This window comes from Temnothorax americanus, unplaced genomic scaffold (genome assembly GCF_048541705.1).
Source record: "Temnothorax americanus isolate GAGA-0224 unplaced genomic scaffold, ASM4854170v1 Scaffold102, whole genome shotgun sequence".
Taxonomy (NCBI): Eukaryota; Metazoa; Arthropoda; class Insecta; order Hymenoptera; family Formicidae; genus Temnothorax; species Temnothorax americanus.
In genome coordinates, this window is record NW_027509234.1 from 142,746 (window position 1) to 164,300 (window position 21,555).

The 21,555-nt window shown below is 43.0% G+C and overlaps 2 protein-coding genes across 4 annotated transcripts; both read left to right on the forward strand.

The window, feature by feature from the left end:
• The first annotated feature begins 3,186 nt into the window (after nucleotides 1-3,186).
• On the forward strand, nucleotides 3,187-9,892 carry LOC143902653 (uncharacterized). The gene has a single exon (XM_077415753.1). It carries the CDS (start codon nucleotides 4,077-4,079, stop codon nucleotides 9,240-9,242), a length of 5,166 nt encoding a protein of 1,721 aa, XP_077271879.1. The 5' UTR covers nucleotides 3,187-4,076; the 3' UTR covers nucleotides 9,243-9,892.
• A 2,333-nt stretch (nucleotides 9,893-12,225) lies between these two features.
• LOC143902956 (uncharacterized) lies at nucleotides 12,226-19,353 on the forward strand. Of its 3 annotated transcripts, XM_077416244.1 has the most exons (3): nucleotides 12,226-12,423; nucleotides 13,772-13,932; nucleotides 18,479-19,353. In XM_077416244.1, exons 1-3 carry the CDS (start codon nucleotides 12,347-12,349, stop codon nucleotides 18,571-18,573), a joined length of 333 nt encoding a protein of 110 aa, XP_077272370.1. In that variant the 5' UTR covers nucleotides 12,226-12,346; the 3' UTR covers nucleotides 18,574-19,353. The 3 variants fall into 3 exon arrangements, with proteins under 3 accessions (XP_077272370.1, XP_077272357.1, XP_077272366.1); XM_077416231.1 differs by lacking the exon at nucleotides 18,479-19,353 and having other exon boundaries at nucleotides 13,772-15,754; XM_077416240.1 differs by lacking the exon at nucleotides 18,479-19,353 and having other exon boundaries at nucleotides 12,344-12,749; nucleotides 13,772-15,754.
• Nucleotides 19,354-21,555: the final 2,202 nt, after the last annotated feature.

Sequence of the window (21,555 nt, forward strand, 5' to 3'; positions counted from 1 at the left end):
TCGCCAAGTAAACGACGTGACCGAAAAGGACGCCTATCCGATACCTCAGATCACCGCGACCCTCGATAAACTCCGGGGGGCCCGATACCTGACGACTCTTGACCAAAAAAACGGATACTGGCAGGTGCCGCTTTCACCGGAAAGCCGGCCCGTAACCGCTTTTACCGTCCCGGGAAGAGGCTTAATGCAATTCACCGTAATGCCGTTCGGGTTGCACTCGGCGCCGGCCACGTTTCAGCGCTTGCTCGACGCCGTGTTAGGCCCCGAGCTGGAGCCACGCGTGGTCGTCTACCTGGATGACATCGTCATCATCAGCGAGACATTCGAGGAACACCTGAGGATCATGCGCGAAGTGTTCCGCCGGCTCCGCGAAGCCAGCCTGCGGATCAACCCCGAAAAGTGCCGGTTCTGCGTCAACCGAATTAAATATCTCGGCCACATCATCGACCGCGACGGTATTCGAACCGACCCCAAAAAGGTCAGCGCCGTCGCAAACTGGCCCGCCCCGCAAAACGTCCGTCAAGTCCGGCAGTTTCTGGGGATCGCGTCCTGGTACCGCCGGTTCGTTAAGGACTTCGCAACCCTCGCCGCACCGCTCACCGCGTTGACCCGCAAGCAGGCGCGGTGGACCTGGGGGGAAACCGAACGGGCCGCGTTCGAGACGCTGAAAGGGGTTCTGACGACCGCTCCGGTGCTCGCTTGCCCCGACTTCACGCGCCAATTTTACCTGCAGACCGACGCCAGCACCACCGGCCTCGGGGCCGTGCTGACGCAGTATTTTCCCGAGGGAGAGCGCGTGATCGCGTACGCCAGCCGCACTCTGAATAGCGCCGAGCGAAATTACAGCGCCACCGAATTAAAGTGTCTCGCGGTGATCTGGGGCATCAGGAGAATGCGCGGGTACCTCGAAGGATACCGGTTCACGGTGATCACGGATCACCAATCCTTAAAATGGCTGCAAAAGATAGAATCACCGTCCGGCCGACTGGGGAGGTGGGCGTTCAAATTGCAACAGTTCGATTTCGACGTCAAGTACCGTAAAGGGAACCTCAACAAGGTGGCCGACGCGCTGTCACGGCAACCCGAAAGCCTCGGCATCTCCGCACCGAAATGCCCGTGGCACACGCGTATGTGGCACACGACCGAAGCCACTCCGCACGAAGTACCTGACTTCCGAATCGATCACGGACGGCTGTAGAAGCACGTGCTCCACAGCCTGGACTTTAAAGACACTCCGGCGGGCGAACAGTGGAAGGAGTGCGTCCCGAAGGACCAGCGCGCCGCGATCCTCGAACGGTACCACGACGCACCCACCGCCGGCCACCTAGGAATCGCTAAGACGATCGCGAGAGTCGCGCTCCGCTATTACTGGCCCGGCATGTTCCGCGATATCGCCCGTTACGTAAGGGAATGCCCGACATGCCTGGCGCACAAAGCCGCGCAGGAGAAACCGGCCGGCCAGTTACATCCGACCACCCTCAATCACCCGTGGCAGCAGGCCACCATTGACCTCGTCGGTCCGCTCCCGCGATCCGCCGCCGGCCATGTTTGGCTCTTAAATATGCAAGACCGATTCACGAAACGGGAAGCCATTATCTTCCGTCATGGATGCCCGGACGAAATCCTGTCGTATAATGGCACCCAGTTGAAATCGCAACAACTCGCAAAGCTGCTAGACGAGTGCGGGATTCGTCACCGATTCACGCCGGCATACGCGCCCCACTGCAACCCGGTGGAGCGCACAAATCGCGTAATTAAAACGATGATCGCACAATACGCAAAGAGGCACAAAACCTGGGACGAAAACCTACCCGAGCTCCAGTTCGCGTACAACACCGCGACGCACGACGCGACCGGCTACACGCCCGCATACCTAAACCACGGCCGCGAATTACGGCGCCCCGGGGAAAACGCGCCGCGCGACGCTCCGATCCCGCCGTCGACACTCCACCGCCACCTGACCGAGGCATACGGACTCGTAAAAATCCAGTTGGCGCGCGCGTTTCAGCACCAGGAGAAGCATTACAACCTCCGCCGCCGAGAATGGAGACCGAGAATTGGGGAATGGGTATGGAAGCGGGACCGCCCGTTGTCCAACAAAAGCGCGGCGTTTAACGCGAAGCTCGCGCCAAAGTTTATCGGCCCGCTAGAGATTCGCCGCATCATCTCGCCAGTCATTGTGGATCTCCGTAGCCGCTTGGGAAAGTGGTACCGGCACGTGCACGTGCAAGATTTAAAACGCGCCCCGGCCGATATACCACCCGCCGTGCCTGATCCAGACCTGGAGGGGGGGGAACGCGCTCGCACCGGCCGTTACCGCCGTTCAAACGAACCCCGCCGGAAAGCGTGCGTCCACACGTCAACGCCGACGAACCGAATATTGTTACGCGACGACGACCTACCCCGACCTAAACATTTGCCGGAAAACAAAAACAAGCGCAATGAGCACCGACGCGACGGCGGAAGGAAGCGCCGATCGTCAGAATATCAAGAGACATGACGGACGAAACACCGGCAGCCGCTCACGACATTCTGACCGAAATCGCCAAGATCCTCGGCGAAGACGAGGAGTACGACCCGGCCAACCCCGGGATCGACCGAGGATGGGCCACCTTGTACAGGGGCGAGCCCGACACGGGGCCACCACCGCCGCCAGCCGGGCCGACTCAGCCGAGGGCCGTGCCACGGGTTGGCACGGTCATACAACGGTCCGACGCAGCCAACAGTTCCAAGCAAGCCTAGCTGCTGGCCACACCGCCGCCACCACCACGACGAGCACGACCGCTGAGCGAGGTCCCCCGATGCCCACGGCCAACCCTGCAGCCGGCACGGGTAATGGGGCCGTTGCCGCCACCGCCGATCCCGATCCAAGTCGAGCCCGGGGTAATCGTCGAAGTACCCCACTTCGCATGCCACGTCGCACGGCAGTACAAGCCCACGCTCGGGCATCGACGATGGCACATCCACTTTAACGGAGATGGCTCCGTACGGTGGATAAAAGAAAAGTCGCGGGGAAAACCAGCCTGAGGCCAGCCGACCATCCAGCCGACGCCTCCGACCAACCGAGTGAGATGGCGAGTGATATGCCTCTAGTTTCAGCCATTCCTAAGAGGGGGGTGGTGTAACGATGCACCCCGTGCGCTAAGCATCGTTCCCGGCTAACGACCGCCGGATGCCGCCTGTTAAGTATTGTGATATTAATGCTTCGGGCATACTCGCTTACGATCCCGTCCCTGTTGTTCCCCCGCTTAGCTACGCGATCACGTGAGCGGACCCGAGCCATCCCCACCAAACTCTCGCCAGAAGCTTGCAGCGAGTCAAGCAAGCAGCACGTGAAGCACGGCTATCTTAAGCTCAGCGATTTTTCGTTATCATATAGTTGCTAGTAGACTTGTGGAGAATAATAAAAGACTTAAAATAAAAGACTCATTGTCTTGACCACACCGTTCCCGAGAAAACACCGGAGAGCAACGTGGAAGGAGCTTAAGCCAACGATCTCTTTCAACGAAAATTAGAAGGAGAGGCTAAGAGTTCTCTAACACAAAACATTGGTCCTTCGAGCCGGATATAGACTGATATATCCGGATACAGACGGATGGAAGGCCGGACCACCGGATACAGTAAGCCATCCGTAATTCGACGACATCTACTGCACTTCTAAAATCGCTGTAATCTAACGCAAGGAGATTAGCGAAGCTTCACCGCCATTAAGAAAGGCAGGTCACTGTCTTCTACTTTCATACAAGCATCTATTTCGAACCCCGCTGCACCAGCGAATCGATCCCAGGGAATCAGCTAACCAGCCAGGAATCCCGCGCCAGCGGACAAATCATCCCGGACCGATCCCTGCAGGAACGGCAAGGCAGCGCAAGGATTCATTTCAGAGGAACGCCGGCAGCCATTACAGTGCGACATCGGTGCCCCTCCCCCACCGTACAACGAGGCAATTCTTGTTTCGACGCGTACATTATATTTAGCGCCCGTAATATTCAGGTAAGGAAAGCTGTTTTCAACGGTCGCCAACCAGAATTTCCTTGTCATTTTGTACTCAACATACATAGAATCTTGATTCCGACATGGATAACGACCCGGTCAACATAAAAAAACGACGGTCGACCGTAAAGGCGTCGTGCACGCGCATAAGAAGCTATGTCGATAGCATTTCTTCATTGTCTCCGTCGATAATATTGCAGCTTGAAGAGCGTAAAGTTAAATTAGACCAGTATTGGGCCGATTACAATGTTTATCAAACTCAATTAGAAATGCTCGATGAATCAGAAGCTAACGATAGAGTCGCCTTTGAGGAAGCATTCTTTAATTTGTCAAGTAAAATGCGTGAATTAATGCAAACTCAGTCTACTTCGCGTAATGCGGTAACGGCGTCACCAACGCTTTCAAATGCCTCTGATATGCGAGAAACATATAATGTCAGATTACCGAAACTCGATCTTCCTAAATTTTCGGGGAAATTTGATGAATGGTTTCCGTTCCGCGACTCATTTCTTTCGATCATACACGCGAATACAACTCTCAGTGATATTCAGAAACTACAATACCTGAGAGCCACTCTTACCGACGAAGCAAGTAATGTACTAAGCCCTCTCGAGATATCCGAGGCGAACTATGCGGTCGCGTGGGACCTATTAAAGGAAAGATTCGATAATAAACGCGACATTGTACAAACGCATCTCAAATCCATTATCGAGTTACCGGTTATGACGAAGGAAAACGTGGTAGAATTGCGACAGATCGCTGATGGTTCTGCGCGTCACATGCTAGCATTAAAAGCACTGAAGCGTCCCACAGAACATTGGGACGATCTTTTAGTTTACATTCTTAGCTCTAAGCTCGACCCGACCACAGAGCGAGAATGGCGACTGTCACTCAAGGACTCCGAGTTACCTACATTGAAACAATTTCACGTTTTCCTAGCCCATCGTTGTCAGGCTATCGAATCAACTGGTAGGTCATCCAATACTTCTACGAAAAATGTAAATTCGCGTTCGCAAGCGAGTAACAAACAAAGGACATCATGTAATGCATCCGTTAGCACAAAATGTGATTTTTGTAAAGGTGAACATGCTATTTACCAATGTAAACAATTTTTAGCTCTCCCGATTCTCAAACGGATTGCGGAAATTCGGTCACGCAAGATCTGCTTGAACTGTCTTCGTTCAACGGCTCACAATTCAAGCAAATGTACTTCAGGGACTTGCAGAATCTGTTCTCGCAAGCACAATACATTGCTGCACATCCCGGAATCATCTGATCGGAACAAGGCGAGTGACGATCACAAAGAGGAAGCTAGCTCATCAGAGTCTACGAATACGAGTACTCCGCACGCTGTGGTCTCTCACGCCTCAAACACAGTTGATAGTAAATGCATACTTCTATCAACCGCTGTAGCTCTCGTTCAAAGCAAAAACGGTTCACTACAACCATGCAGAGTATTGTTAGATTCCGGATCGCAAGCTAATTTTATTTCTAAAGACACTTTAAACACTTTAGGTCTAATTCCACGTTCGATAAATATCTCTATATCAGGTATAAACGGCACAACCACTCGTTCAAATCAAGCAGTGCAATTAAAGTTGCAATCGCGCTTAAATTCTTATTCCACGATCATTGATTGCATTGTAACCGATCGCGTAACAGATGATATTCCATCCTCTAACGTGAAACGAACAGCTTTCGAAATACCGCGAAATATTGAACTCGCCGATCCCAATTTTCATATTGCGTCTAAAATTGACATATTGATCGGTGCAGACACATTCTGGAACCTCATATGCGTAGGACAGATCAAACCTTCACAAAAGCATCCGACATTGCAAAAAACCAGATTAGGCTGGATTCTAGCGGGTCGTTTAAACAATTCCGTAATGAACTCGCGAAACATGCAATCTTTTCACGCTTCTCTCAGCAATTCCGAATTAAACGAGCAGTTAAGTAAATTCTGGCAGCTAGACGAGATTCACTACAAATCAAATAACTATACTCTCGAAGAGAGTTTTTGCGTAAAACATTTCTTAGAAAATGTATCGACAAACGAACAGGGTAGATACATAGTCAAATTACCGTTAAAGGAAGAATTAATTGTTAGTATCGGCAATTCGAGAAATATCGCATTAAGTCGTTTGCAGGGATTAGAAAGACGCTTCGTCCGTGATCCCCATCTCAAGAAACGTTATTCGGATTTCATCGATGAATATCTTACATTAGGTCACATGAAACCGATAGTAGAACAATCTTCTAACGAATCCGGAGCCTATTACTTGCCTCATCATTGCGTGTTAAAAGAGTCCGCTAAAAGTACAAAACTTCGCGTCGTATTTGACGGATCATGCAAAACTGATACCGGCATATCCTTAAACGATTCTATGATGATAGGACCGGTCGTTCAAGAAGACCTTATGTCTATACTCATGCGCTTTCGTATTTACATTTACGTAATAGTAGCCGACATAATTAAAATGTACAGACAAATATTGCTGCATCCTTCGCAGACGAAACTGCAACGTATTCTTTGGCGTCTCATGTCCGATCTAGATGTTAAGATCTATGAATTACTTACTGTTACATACGGTACTGCAGCTGCCTCTTTCCTCGCTACAATGTGCCTTAAGCACCTAGCGGAGAAATACGCCCACGTCTTTCCCATAGGTTCGTTGCATGTTATACGTAACTTCTACGGCGACGACTTACTTACGGGAGCTAATACAATATCAGAAGCGATGGTCATTAGAGATCAAGTAGTACAATTACTAAAACTAGCTTCTTTTGAACTTAGTAAATGGGGATCTAATTGTCCCGAATTATTGAATGGCGTGAGCGATCAAGGCGAGGGTCTCGTACCGTTTGATAAAGATTCTGATTTCCGTATTTTAGGCATCCTTTGGGATCAAGATGACGATACATTTCGTTTTTCGTATAAGCCTAGTCAACAACCTAACGTCGTAACTAAACGTTCGATATTGTCTGAAGTGTCAAGATTATTTGATCCATTAGGGCTACTTGGTCCGATAATTGTAATCGCGAAATTAATAATACAAGATTTATGGATTTCGAAAGTGGATTGGGATGAATCGATTCAGCAAGACTCTCATACAAAATGGCTAAGACTTAAATTACAACTTCCTTGTTTGAATCAGTTTCATATTCCTCGTTGCGTCGGTAATTTCGCTAATCCAAAATCCACACAAATTCATGGCTTTTGCGATGCTAGCCAACGCGCTTACGGTGCGTGCGTTTACATTCGCATGAAAGTTGGTCATCAAGGATACCAGTCAAACCTACTTTGCTCCAAATCTCGTGTCGCACCACTTAAAGCAGTAACATTGCCGCGACTCGAATTGCAAGCAGCACTATTGTTGTCGCAGTTAGTTGATAAAATTAGATCATCAATCGATTTAATAGACGTAGAAGTATTCTTGTCATCAGATTCCAAAATAACTTTAAATTGGATAGCTTCTCCATCGCGCAAATGGTCGACATTCGTAGCTAACCGAGTTGGGGAAATTCAACGATTAACTGACATAAGCAGTTGGCGCTACGTCGCTTCATGCAATAATCCAGCAGACATTCTATCCAGAGGATCATTTCCTGACGATCTAATAGACTCGCACATGTGGTGGCACGGCCCATCATTCTTACTAGAGCCAGACCGCCATTGGCCAAGCGGGGAATACAATTCCTTTGATGGCGAGATTCCTGAACAAAGGGTCGTTTGCACAGCTGTTGTATCCATTGACTGCGAAGTTATCGACGACTTGCTCAACAAGTTTTCCAGTATTAACAAAATATGTCGAATCTTAGCTTATTGTTCTAGATTCACCAAGCCTCAAGATTCTATTTCACAATCCATCGAGATTTCTCCAAAGGAGATTATAAATTCTTTAAACATCATATGCAAGGTTGTTCAAATGAAAGCCTTTATTAACGAGTATCATGCGTTAAAAAATCAAAACGACATTAGCAAATCTAGTTGTATCCTTTCACTATCTCCATTCATGAGTGAAGACGGCTTAATCCGAGTCGGTGGAAGACTGAAAAACTCAGCTCTATCATTCGACGCTTGTCATCAAATAGTCCTTCCTCGAAATCACATTTTAACGAAGCGTATAATAGAATTTGAGCATCAACGTAATATGCATTCTCCTTTGCAAGCTACTATGGCTGCAGTTAGGCAACGGTTTTGGCCGCTATCATTGCGATCATCCACTCGTAAAATCATTAACAATTGCGTAATATGCTTTAAGGCTAAGCCGATCTTTTCCGAAACAATAATGGGTTCTCTGCCCGCACCAAGAGTTAACGTATCGCGGCCATTCTCGCACTGTGGGGTCGACTACGCCGGACCTGTGACTTTACGTGAGGGTAAACGCCGAAACTCTCGTAATCATAAGGCTTATATTGCAGTTTTCGTATGTTTCGCCACCAAGGCACTACATTTAGAACTTGTGAGCGACCTCACTACTGACGCCTTTATCTCATCACTAAAAAGATTAATATCGCGACGGGGCAAACCCGAACGAATGTACTCCGACAACGCGACTACGTTCGTTGGAGCACAAAGACAAATTAAGGAATTCTATGATTTTCTCAAAACCGAACAAGCGCACAACTCCATAGAGCATTTCTTACGCGATCAACAAACCGAGTGGCATTTCATTCCTCCTAACGCTCCCCACTTTGGGGGCTTATGGGAAGCTGCAGTTAAATCCGCCAAGTTCCATCTCACTCGTATTGTTGGCACAGCCAACCTAACCTTTGAAGAAATGTCAACCGTATTGTGCGAAATCGAAGCTATTTTAAATTCGAGACCTCTCGTCCCTTTAACTTCGGATTCTAACGACTTAGGCTACTTAAGTCCAGGGCATTTTCTGGTTGGCTCTCCGTTAAACAGTTTTCCTGCCCGCAATTTAACAGATGTTAACACGAATAAACTGTTGCGATGGCAAGTAGTAGAACAAATGCGACAGCATTTTTGGCATAGGTGGAGCAGCGAATATCTTAACTCATTACAGGAAAGACATAAGTGGAAGATGTCAAAAGGTCAACAATTGAAACTTGACCAGTTAGTTTTAATAAAGCAACAAGGCGTAGCTCCATTGCAATGGATAACTGGTCGAATAGAAGACATACATCTAGGTTCCGATGGATTAGCGCGTTCAGCGAAGGTCAGAACTTCGAAAGGATCTTATGTTAGACCGCTTTCAAAGTTAGCAATATTACCGATATAATTCTATAGATGTAAGCTACTATGCGTAAATTCCTTTACACTTATATTGTCAACATGAAACATATTGCAAGGCATGTTATTTGCGTGAATTCTTCAATTTTTTTATATCTAATGTTTAAGTTAAGTTCATTTATGTACCAGCGTAAACTAAGCATACTGTATTAATTTGAATTACTCATGTTACAATGATTTAATTTAGTTCAGTCGATTGTTTTGTCAACTTATGGCTACGAGCCACCTGTCATTTAAAGCAATTGTTGAAGGGCAGACCCTTCAAGGCGGGCGGCGTTGTTAAGTATTGTGATATTAATGCTTCGGGCATACTCGCTTACGATCCCGTCCCTGTTGTTCCCCCGCTTAGCTACGCGATCACGTGAGCGGACCCGAGCCATCTCCACCAAACTCTCGCCAGAAGCTTGCAGCGAGTCAAGCAAGCAGCACGTGAAGCACGGCTATCTTAAGCTCAGCGATTTTTCGTTATCATATAGTTGCTAGTAGACTTGTCGAGAATAATAAAAGACTTAAAATAAAAGACTCATTGTCTTGACCACACCGTTCCCGAGAAAACACCGGAGAGCAACGTGGAAGGAGCTTAAGCCAACGATCTCTTTCAACGAAAATTAGAAGGAGAGGCTAAGAGTTCTCTAACACAAAACAGTGTAAATTTTACAATGTTTTACTTCCTTTCCCCCATTAGTTGATAGTGTACAAAAAATTAAAAAATAAGTAGGTATCGTGACGAATTCTAACTCGATAGCTTCGATATCAGTTTTAGACGAACATGTTTGAACATGTTTCGCGGTTGATGTCATGTGGAGGGGGGAGGGGGGGATATACGTCTTAATAAAGAAAAAAACATCTTACCTTAATCCCCTCTCCTAAAATTCAGAGCGCTAATTGGGCGTTCCAGAAACATTAATTTCCCCCCCTCCTTCATCATAGTTTTGTAAGTTGCCGCGTATATTCGATTAATTTTTTATACGACTAGTCTCGTATCGACTGCTTGTGCGAACGGTGTTCACTTCTCATAACCGAGAGAAAGAATGTATTCCGCTGAAGGAAGCAACGGCGGTAACAGCATTGGCAGTAGACGTATGAATTATTACGTGCCGATTCCCGATGTTGAAACTCCAACGTGTGAAAACAAGTAAGTTTTGTATAATTTATAGAGCTTTATATTTTTTTATATCTTTTTTGCGAATTGTATTATTTTTGAAAGTAATCTCATTATTTTTTCTATAGCATTTCGTTGGAGCGTCGCGCGGTTCGTATACTAGGCAGACGATACGCATTGACAGCAACAGCTTATAAATATTTGGATATTGGGATCAACGTGGGACCTATGTCCTCTGTGGATATACATATTGGCGATAACCGAGGCAATCGAATAATTCTGCCTCATGCAACGTGGGTGACGTTCATCGAAAGACGTGCGGATATTCAGCAACTCGTGCGGTCACCATCGCATGCAGGACCATCATCGCTAGCGTTTCGAGATCTCGAACTCGTTAAAATACGCGACGCAGATATTGTAAAATTGGCCTCGTGCGACACCAGCTTGTACATGAAACCGTCAACCGTACTCTTCTTGTTCGAACTAGAACATTGCGTCGAGAATGTGTATTTTCAACTGTGTCAAAATGTTCATGGCGTAAGTGAAAAATTTAAACAATTTGTAATCATTTTACGCCAAAATTGTATCACCGATAAATGTAACGCAGTTAGAATCTTGCGTGAATTTTATGATAAGAATTCAATTATTGATTGTGAACTGTTGGCGTATGCTGCAGATAATATTGTACATGATGCATTACATGAGAAATAAATGTATATATATATATATATATATATATATATTAAAATGCATATCACTGTATCTAAAATTATCTTTCCTTCTCTCAATTATTTATTATAATGAAAAGAAACGCGCGAACGGGGGCCGGGAGCGAGAGAGAACGCGCGCGAGAGAGAACGCAAACGGGGGCGAGAGAGAACGCGCGCGAGAGAGAACGCAAACGGGGGACGGGAGCGAGAGAGAACGCGCGCGAGAGAGAACGCAAACGGGGGACGGGAGCGAGAGAGAAACTGCGCGCGAGAGAGAACGCAAACGGGGGACGGGAGCGAGAGAGAACGCGCGCGAGAGAGAACGCGAACGAGAGGACGGCGCTTTTGTAATACCCCCGCGCCGATAAAGTGACAACCCTCCTCCCCCCCCCCCCGGCGGTACCCCTTGTCAATGCGATATGTTTATTAATATTTAATAAACATGTCCCGACACGCTCGCCGACCCCCCCCCCGCTCCCCCTCGCCACCAAGTCGTCCCCCCCTCCCCGCTCCCCCTCGCCACCAAGTCGGCCCCCCCCGGCTGACCCCTCGCCGCCAAGTTGCCCCCCCCCGGCTGACCCCTCGCCTACGAGTCGTCCCCCCCTCCCCGCTCCCCCTCGCCACCAAGTAGTCCCCCCCCCCGCCCCGCCCCGGCTGACCCCCCGCCTACGAGTCGTCCCCCCCCCGGCTGACCCCTCGCCACCAAGTTGTCCCCCCCGCCCCGGCTGACCCCTCGCCTCAAGTTGTCCCCCCCCCCCGGCTGACCCCTCGCCACCAAGTTGCCCCCCCCCGGCTGACCCCTCGCCGCCAAGTTGTCCCCCCCCGGCTGACCCCCCGCCCCCAAGTTGTCCCCCCCCCGGCTGACCCCTCGCCACCAAGTTGTCCCCCCCCCGGCTGACCCCTCGCCAACAAGTCGTCCCCCCCCGGCAGACCCCTCGCCGCCAAGTTGTCCCCCCCCGGCGCCTCCCCCCCCCCGCCCCTCACCCCCCCTGAGATCCCCGGCCTAGATCTCTTATTGATATATCTACTACAGATTTTCAGTACTGGTAATGTAAACACGATCTACGTGTGTATATGTTTATAACAAATCAACGACGATCGCGGAGTGAGATAGATAGATAGATAGATAGATAGATAGATAGATAGATAGATAGATACTGTCGCGAGTGTCGCGACGATAGTGTAGTGACGCGAGTGTAATAACGTGATACAGTGAAGTGAACAGTGAAGTGAACGGTAAAGTGAGTATTGGAGACTAAGGAGGACTATAAGGAAATAAATATGGGTGTAAAACGTTTGGAGAGGAAGAAGCCTTGGTATTTACACAGACGGTCCCGGAAGAAAGGAGCGTTACGAAGGTTAGTATACATTATGCATTTATGATAACACTTTGATGAATATTTATTATACAAATCCCTCAAGCCTACTTAGAATTTGATCTATTCACTCGTTATTGAGATCTCAAAATTTCGGGTACTCTCAACTCGTGCGTTCGGGTAAAAGAGTCACGGTGAGCTCTCGCTCCGCGTGTATTTGTCGCGAGGCTCTACCGTATCTCTTGATATTTACGAATAGAAAAATTTAATCAAACAGACAGACTGGACTGACTGACTGACTGACTGACTGACAGGCAGACCGGTTTTCTTACATTTTGAACTTTTGTTATACAAAACTTTATATAAAGGTTAGGTCAACTTTCTTACTATAATTTTTTTTTTCACGAATATTTTTTTAAACATCATGTGCATATTAGCATATATGCGCATGCACGCACACACACATACACGCACGCACGCACGCACGCGCGCACACACACACACACACACACACACACACACACACACACACACACACACACACACACACACACACACACACACACACAAATTTTGTTCTTTGACATAGTGTAAAATATTGCAAAATGTTAATAATTTTTATTCTTTTAAAGTTTTTTTAGAATCTAAAATATAAGTAGTATCTTTGTAAAAGATAAATACGCAATCCTTTGTCTATTTTAACATTAAACTAAAAATTGTGCATGTTTGCAGCGTGTAATAATACTTAGTAGTATAGTCATTAGTAATGTAATGGTAGTACATACAGTGTCATAAGCGTCTGTTCCTACGGTATTGATTTTAATAACAATCAGAAGCGTCTGTTCTGACGGTACTGGCATTTACGATAAAAATTTATGGAAAATATTAATAATAATATTTTAATACAGAAAGCTGATGCGTCTATTTAGACGGTACTGGCAGAGTAAGTGTCATAAGCGTCTGTTCCAACGGTATTGATTTTAATAACAATTAGAAGCGTCTGTTCTGACGGTAGTGGCATTTACGATAAAAAATTTATGGAAAATATTAATAATAATATTTTAATACAGAAAGCTGATGCGTTTATTCTGACGGCACTGGTTTAAAAAATTACACAAGCATATGTTGTGATTATACTGGCCTCTAATAATAACAATATAAATGTCAAAGGCATCTATTTTGACACAGGCTAGTTACCTGCAGTAATATAAAACCTGAAGCGTCTATTCTTATATACTTAGTTTTATAAAATAAAAATAAACAAAGGATTGCTGTCATATGTACACTATTCTTTTAAACTTATTTCATATCGACTCAACATTATTTTCGACTACACCAATTTTTTGTCAAGTGTTATTTCATATATTAATTTTTTTATTATTCTTTACAGGCGACAGGCTCTGAAGAGGCGTCAAGAAAATGACGCAGAAATTGCGGCAAGTACGGACAACGAATCCATCAATTTCCGAGAATCAATGGTAACATTGCCCGATATGATGGATTCAAACTGCAATACCGAAGTAACGCAGTGTCCGTCGCAAGAAAATAAAGGTATGTGCAATTTAAATGTCGAAAAGTGCGATAATGATTATGACCTTGTCATCGATAATACGGGCCTTCTAGATACAAATCGTATCCAAGAATGCATGCTTGAAGGCCGTAGCATTGTCGACATTTCATTTATGTTGAATGAGATCCACAGAACATTCGATAATCATGCGCGAGGAATAGAGTGTCAATTTAAAGATTGGAAACTCATAAAAGCTCGTCGCAAAGGGTTATTGACGCAGTTGTTCTTCAAATGCCAAATGTGCAATTATAAAGACAACATCTGGTCCGAACCTACAGAACCAGACATATTGGATATTAATAAAGCTGCTGTAGCTGCATCTATCACAACTGGAAATGGTTATGCCCAGTTGAATGAGCAATGTGCAGCTATGAATATTCCTAGTATGTCTGAGGTTACGTATATAAAATATCGCGAAGATCTAGTCGAAGAATTCGGAAAAACAGCCATGGAAAATATGATAAAGGCAGGCGAAGAAGAAAAACAACTCGCCTTAGACAGAAACGAAACTGTGAATGGTATTCCATATATAACTGTCGTTGCGGATGGCAGCTGGATGAAGAGATCGTACGGTAAAGCCTACGACTCACTTTCCGGTGTAGGTGCAATAATTGGTTATCGCACAAGGAAAGTTCTCTTCGTTGGCATCCGCAATAAATATTGCGCGATATGTGACATGGCTGAACGAAAGGGTTGCGCTGCGAAAACGCACAAATGTTATAAAAATTTTGATCGCAACGCAGCCTCTACAAGCATGGAGAGTGATGCTATTGCAGAAGGTTTCAAACTTAGCCTTCCGATGCACGGACTTATTTACAAAACGGTTATCGCCGATGGAGATAGTAACGTATATCACTCCATCATTAATAATAAACCGTACCAGGAGCAGATGATAACGGTGAAAAAAATAGAATGCACCAATCATCTACTGCGTAATCTTTGTAAAAAACTGAAAGCCGTTGCTGAAACGACTCAGCCAAAAAGAATGCGTGGTTTTATTGAAATGCGAAAAGTTGTAGACAATAGCGTTTTAAAAATACGGAGAGAAGTGTTGCGACTAGCTTCTGAACGACAAAAACAAGACCAACCTCATCATTGTAAGGCTACAGAACTACGAAAAGACATATTAAATATTGCTAGTCACATATTTGGTGAACATAAACGATGTGAGGAACGCGGTCAAAAGTGCGAAATTGACGGAAATAAAAATTACGTACCACGTTTGAAACTGCATGGTCTATATGAAAGAATAGAAAGTGCTCTTATTTATCTCGGTGCTTATTCTGACAGCTTGCTCTTAAATTTAACCAATAATCCTGCAGAATCGTTTAATTCGATAATCTGCAAAAAAATTGGTGGAAAACGCATTCATTTTGGCAAACGAGGTTCGTACAATGCTAGAATTACGGGAGCAGTTCTGCAACATAATACGCAGCAAGTCCTCACGGAAGTTTATAAAGGCATGTCTAAAACTGTTCCTCCTACTGTCAAACAACTTGAAGAGCAACGGCAAAAAAAATTGCGAGAACCAGAGAATCTCGACAAAAAGATGGCAAACAAAAGAAATTTAAACGAGAATCAGGAACAGATAAATATTATGGCCCACAATCGCAAAAGCCAGATTTCTCATCTGATGTATTTGAACAAAATCGACAAAGGCATATGGAAAACTTGTTCGAATATGGGAAAAATTGGGAACAAACTGAACGCGATACGAGACAACAAAGTGATTCCAAGCTGTGGTGTTCATTGAGACGTGTCATGTTGACAGCGTCCAATTTTGGAATGGTTTGTCGCATGAGAGCAACAACGTCTTGTGTAACAACAGTGAAAAATATTTTATATTCTTCGCCTGTTGATACCGCCGCCATGGCATATGGTCGCGTTCACGAACCAATAGCAAAAAGTTTTAGCCGCAAAACTTAGCAAAGACATCAAACCTTGCGGCTTATTTATTGATCGCAAATATCCATACCTGGGTGCTTCTCCTGATGGACTCATTGATGACGATGGCTTAGTGGAGATTAAATGTCCTCATTCGGCCGAACATTTAGCAATAGAAGAAGCCATTAAAACATTACCCGCCTTGAAAAACATCTTTGATGCAAAAGACCCAGGTAAATTAAATGAAAAGCATCGGTTCTTTTATCAAATTCAAGGCCAATTAAACATAACGCAACGACAGTATTGCATTTTTGCCATATGGACACCGAAAAGCATGAAAATAGTGCACGTAGATAGAGACAATGCTTTTTGGGACAAGCATATGCTGCCTTGTCTAATACGCTTCTATAACGAATGCATGCTTCCGGAAATCTTGGATAGTCGCCACAACAGGCACATGGAAATAAGGGATCCGAGTTATATTAAAGAAGCACAGAAAGCAAGTAAAAAATTAAGTAGTCGAAAAACTATTGAGCAAAATGCAGTAAAGAGCGAAAATATCATTAATGAAATTAACGAAACGTTAAAATCTGACATTTCGCCGATGAAAACAGCAATTACCACTGCTATGATTGCTCAAGATATGGATCAGGATGATGATTGTACATATATTGGTACAAGCTACAAGCGAGATATAACCGAAGAGGATAAGGCAAGACGAATGATAAATTTAAATGAAGTTATTATACCTATTTCTATTGTGAGACAAAATGTCTTGTCCGGAGACGAACTAACGGACGAATCAATAGATGAATTTTTACGCATTGTGAGACAAAGTACTCCTTTTGAAACGCAAAGTGTACAGTATCAAGGATTGCCTGATTATATTGACGCTAGTAAGAGCGATTTAAGCTTACAAATAATTGGAGGAAAAAATCAATACTTTGCAGAGGGAATTCAACACTGGCGATGTATATTTTGTGATGGCACCAAACTGTTCGTATATGACAGTATACCTGGCTGTACATACGACAGATTGGTGCTCAAGGAAAGAGAATACATAAAACGTCGATATCCAAAAATAAGGCAAAGTGATATTATTTTTGAGAAAGTCGATGCACAACCAGACGGTACAAGTTGCGGAATTTACGCCGCAGCTTTTGCCACAACTGTAGCCTTAGGAGGCAATCCTTGTGATGAAAAATATTCCAAGGACGTAAAGTGCATGAGACAACACTTTATGAAAATTGTAGAGGGAGATGAACTGTTGCCTTTCACAAGATAAAAACATACGATCTAATATTATTTAGAAAGTTACGTACACTGTAATAATAGTTAGAAAGATATTTGAATATCAAAAACATCTAGGTAAAAAAGTAAAAATAAAATAAAAATAAATGTCAGAAGCGTCTATTCGGATGGTACTGATTGTAATATAAATTAGATACGTTTATTCTGACGGTACTGACAAAATGTCAGAAGCGTATGTTGTAACGTTACTGATTTTTACAAATGTATCATTTGTAAATAAAATTCGGAGAGACGAAAAAAAGATATTGGTTGCGTTCTCACGGAAATGGGCGTTGGAGAGGCCCATAATACAAAAATAAAATAAAAGTAAATGTCAGAAGCGTCTATTCGGACGGTACTGATTATAATAAAAATCAGATTCGTTTATTCTGACGGTACTGACAAAATTAATGCCAGAAGCGTCTGTGACGTTATTGATTTTTACAAATGTATCATTTGTAAATAAAAATCGGAGAGACAAAAAAAAGATATTGGTTGCGTTCTCACGGAAATGGGCGTTGGAGGGGCCCATTTTATATTCTTAATATTTAATATCACAATTTATAAATATACATAGATATGTATTTGTAAGAAATAAGTTTCTACATATATATATATATATATATATATATATATATATATATATATATATACATATATATATATATATATATATATATATATATATATATATATATATTATATATAGGTCCGGAAGTATGTTCCGGGACTTTTATTTTTGATATCGGTGTATTCCGGGACATTTGGCAGTTTCCAGGATTGTCCTGGAAAAAATTGATGTCCTACGGCAATTTTCGTATATATATGTAGGTCCAGAGGTATGTTCCGGGACTGTTTACGTTTTTTGAAATGTACAGTCCTGGAATATAACGCATATATATGTAATCAGATTCAAAAAACTGTCCCGAAAATTGCCGTAGGACATCATTTTTTTCCAGGACAGTCCTGGAAACTGCCAAATATACCAATCCCGGAATATACCAATATCAAAAATAAAAGTCCCGGAACATACTTCCGGACCTATATATATATATATATGTATGTATGTATATGTAAAACATATAATTATTGTGTGTAGCACGTAATGCAATAATTAAATTATTTATTTCAAACAAATAATTTGTAAAATAAGTAATTTATCTGAGATTATTGCTTATTATTGAAAAAATTCGTGATTATTTTTTATTAATTATTAATTTTGAAATAAGTAGTAATTTATTTTTTACAAAATACTTATTACTTATACAATAAAAAAATTAATTTTACTTTTTAATAAAAATTAATTTATTTCTGTCACGTAACTAATCATTTTTCTTTTTTTTTTTTGAAAAGACGAAAGAGAGAAAAAGGAGAGAGCCGAGAAGAAGAAAAGAAGCCTCATATGCATGGAGAAGAGCGACAGAAAAGGCAGAAAAAAAGATCAGTAATCCTAACGAATAGGAAGATCTGGATAGATGGAAAGAAGGTGAAATGGGATGAGAAGAGAGGTACATGAAGGAGGATCTGAAGGCTTTTTACGAGGAAGAGATATTATTGAATATAAATATTATAAATGTTATTGAATTGTTGTAACTATTTTCTACAAATCCATATATTTTATTTTTGCATCGTATTATTGATTTTATTGTTAATAATAAAAATATTATCAATGTATGTATATCCATATAAATATACAGGGTGTTCAAAATAAAAGTAACCACCCGAATAAGGGGGGTAGATTGGGTCAAACTGAAAAGAAAAGTCTCGTACCATTTTGCAAAATTCGCAATAGTTAACGAGTTATTAAATAAAACGTCTGAGCAAATGAGCGCACAAGGAGCGATAGAGGCGGGCCTCGGCGGCTGGCTGGGCTGGCACGGTGCACGGTGCCCGGCGCGCGGCGTGCGGTGGGGGTCAAGAGACGAGCGGCGAGCGGGGCGCGGTGCGGCGCGGCGAACGTCGAGCGACAGATGTTATACACTGCGGCGAAAAAGTATTAGAGCCAGCCCATACTAAACTTACGATAATTCCTTCGCGTAAACGGGATTTTGTAGTAACTTACAATAATTTACTACGCGTAAACGAGTGAATTATCGTAAGTTACTACAGAAGTAACGCGCTCGCGTAAACGTAGTAACAGTTAGGTAGCACACGTATTGCATAGGCATTGCCGTAGCGTCTTACGCCTTAGATAATATTAATTAGTTTAGCTTGAATTATGTGTAATAGAAACATTAAATTTAATAAATGTAATTATTTTGCATGTCAAAGTTTACGAGGTTTACCACAAGCCTTACTTTAACTTTGTTTATGTTATAATAACTTTAATGGTGCGTGTCCACTTGCGAGTAAAACTCTCGAGAGTAGCTCTCGAGATTGATTCTCGCAAATGGACATATTCCTAAAGAGTACCTATAACGGAGAATGAATCGCAGCTCTCGGCGAGCGAACTTTTCAAGACCTACTCGCAAATCGACACGACGTTATTTTACTTTCGGAGATCAGCTCGCCAAGCTCGAACGCTGTTCGTATTTTGAGAGCTACATGATGACACAAAGGAACTTATTAAATAATGCGGAAATCATGAACCATTGTAGAATACTACTGTGACAGAAATAAAAGTTTTTTTAATTTTTATGTTTTGCGAATAAAGTGCGAAAAATTCATAATTTAAAAAGAATTAGATAATAATATTTTTAATACATTCTCTTATTACTTGGTCAATAATTAGTTACTCTTAATTTTACATACTTTGCACGTTTTAGTTACAGCGTTAAAATTAAATACATTTTTACATCGCGAATTAAGTACATTAAAAAAAAAAAATATTTAATATTTACATGTAAAAATCTAACATCAAGATATTTCGCAAACAGAAAACTAAATAATAATATCGCACTATGTATTCCACTTTACAATTTGTAAGTCTGTAGAAATTTTTAATTGTTGGGAATCTTCAATCTTAAGCTCTCTAATTTAGAGCAGATCCGACACAAGCGATCAATCCATTGCTTGACCCAGAAGGTCTTTTTGTTGTTATTTAACAACCTTTTTCTTTTTAAAATAATGCTAGCCACTATAGTAGCCGCAAGTCTCTTTGTTTACGAGACATTATAATGTCACCACTTTCAGAGATCGACTAAAAAAGTACGTAAGTGGACACAGTTTTGAGAGAACTGTCCGAAAGAATACTCTCTGGATTCTCACGAGATGCTCGCAAGAGTACAATGTTAGAAAAATTACTCTCAAATGGACAGTGTCAGAATAACTCGAGAGCTACTTTGGAGAGTTTTACTCGCAGGTGGACACGCGCCTTAAAACTCTCGAGAATATCTCTCGAGAGTTATTCTGACACTGTCCATTTGAAAGTAATTTTTCTGACATTGTATTCTCGCGAGCATCTCGCGAGAATCCGAAGAGTATTTTTTCGGAGAGTTCTCTCAAAACCGTATCCACTTACGTATTTTTTTAGTTGATGTCTGAGAGTGGTGACATCATAATGTCGCGTAAACGAAAAAACTTGCGGCTGCTATAGTGACTAGCATTATTTTAAAAAGGAAAAGGGCGATCATGGCGCAGAAAGATATGCGCTGCTCTAACGAGCTGAAGATCCGAGTTCAAATCCGACCGAAAATTGTCCGCGGTTTTTATTTGATCGCCACCTCTCGGAAGGGTTAATGGCAACCCGCCGAGAGTGTATCTCTAAGAAAGCAGAAGGGAGGCCTCGGATTTTATACAGGCCGAACTTCAGGAGGCTATGGTTTGAACTTGAGCTATAGTGCCGTTGAAACAACAAAAAGACCTTCTGGGTCAAGCAATGGATTGATCGCAGGTGTAAATTTGGTGCTGGATCTGCTTTAATTAGAGAGCTTGAGATTGAAGACTCCTAACAATAAAAAGTTTCTATATTATTATTTAGTTTTCAGTTTGCGAAATACCTTGATGTTAGATTTTTACATGTAAATATTTAATAATTTTTTTTTTAATGTACTTAATTTGCGATGTAAAAATGTATTTAATTTCAACGCTGTAACTAAAACGTGCAAAGTATGTAAAACTAAAGTGTTATTAATTATTGACCATGTAATAAGCAGAGAATGTATTAAAAATATTCTTATCTAATTCTTTAAATTATGAATTTTTCGCACTTTATTCGCAAAACATTAAAATTAAAAAAACTTTTATTTCTGTCACAGTAGTATTCTACAATGGTTCATGATTTCCGCATTATTCAATAAGTTCCTTTGTGTCATCATGTAGCTCTCAAAATACGAACAGCGTTCGAGCTTGGCGAGCTGATCTCCGAGAGTAAAATAACGTCGTGTCGATTTGCGAGTAGGTCTTGAAAAGTTCGCTCGCCGAGAGCTGCGATTCATTCTCCGTTATAGGTACTCTTTAGGAATGTGTCCATTTGCGAGAATCAATCTCGA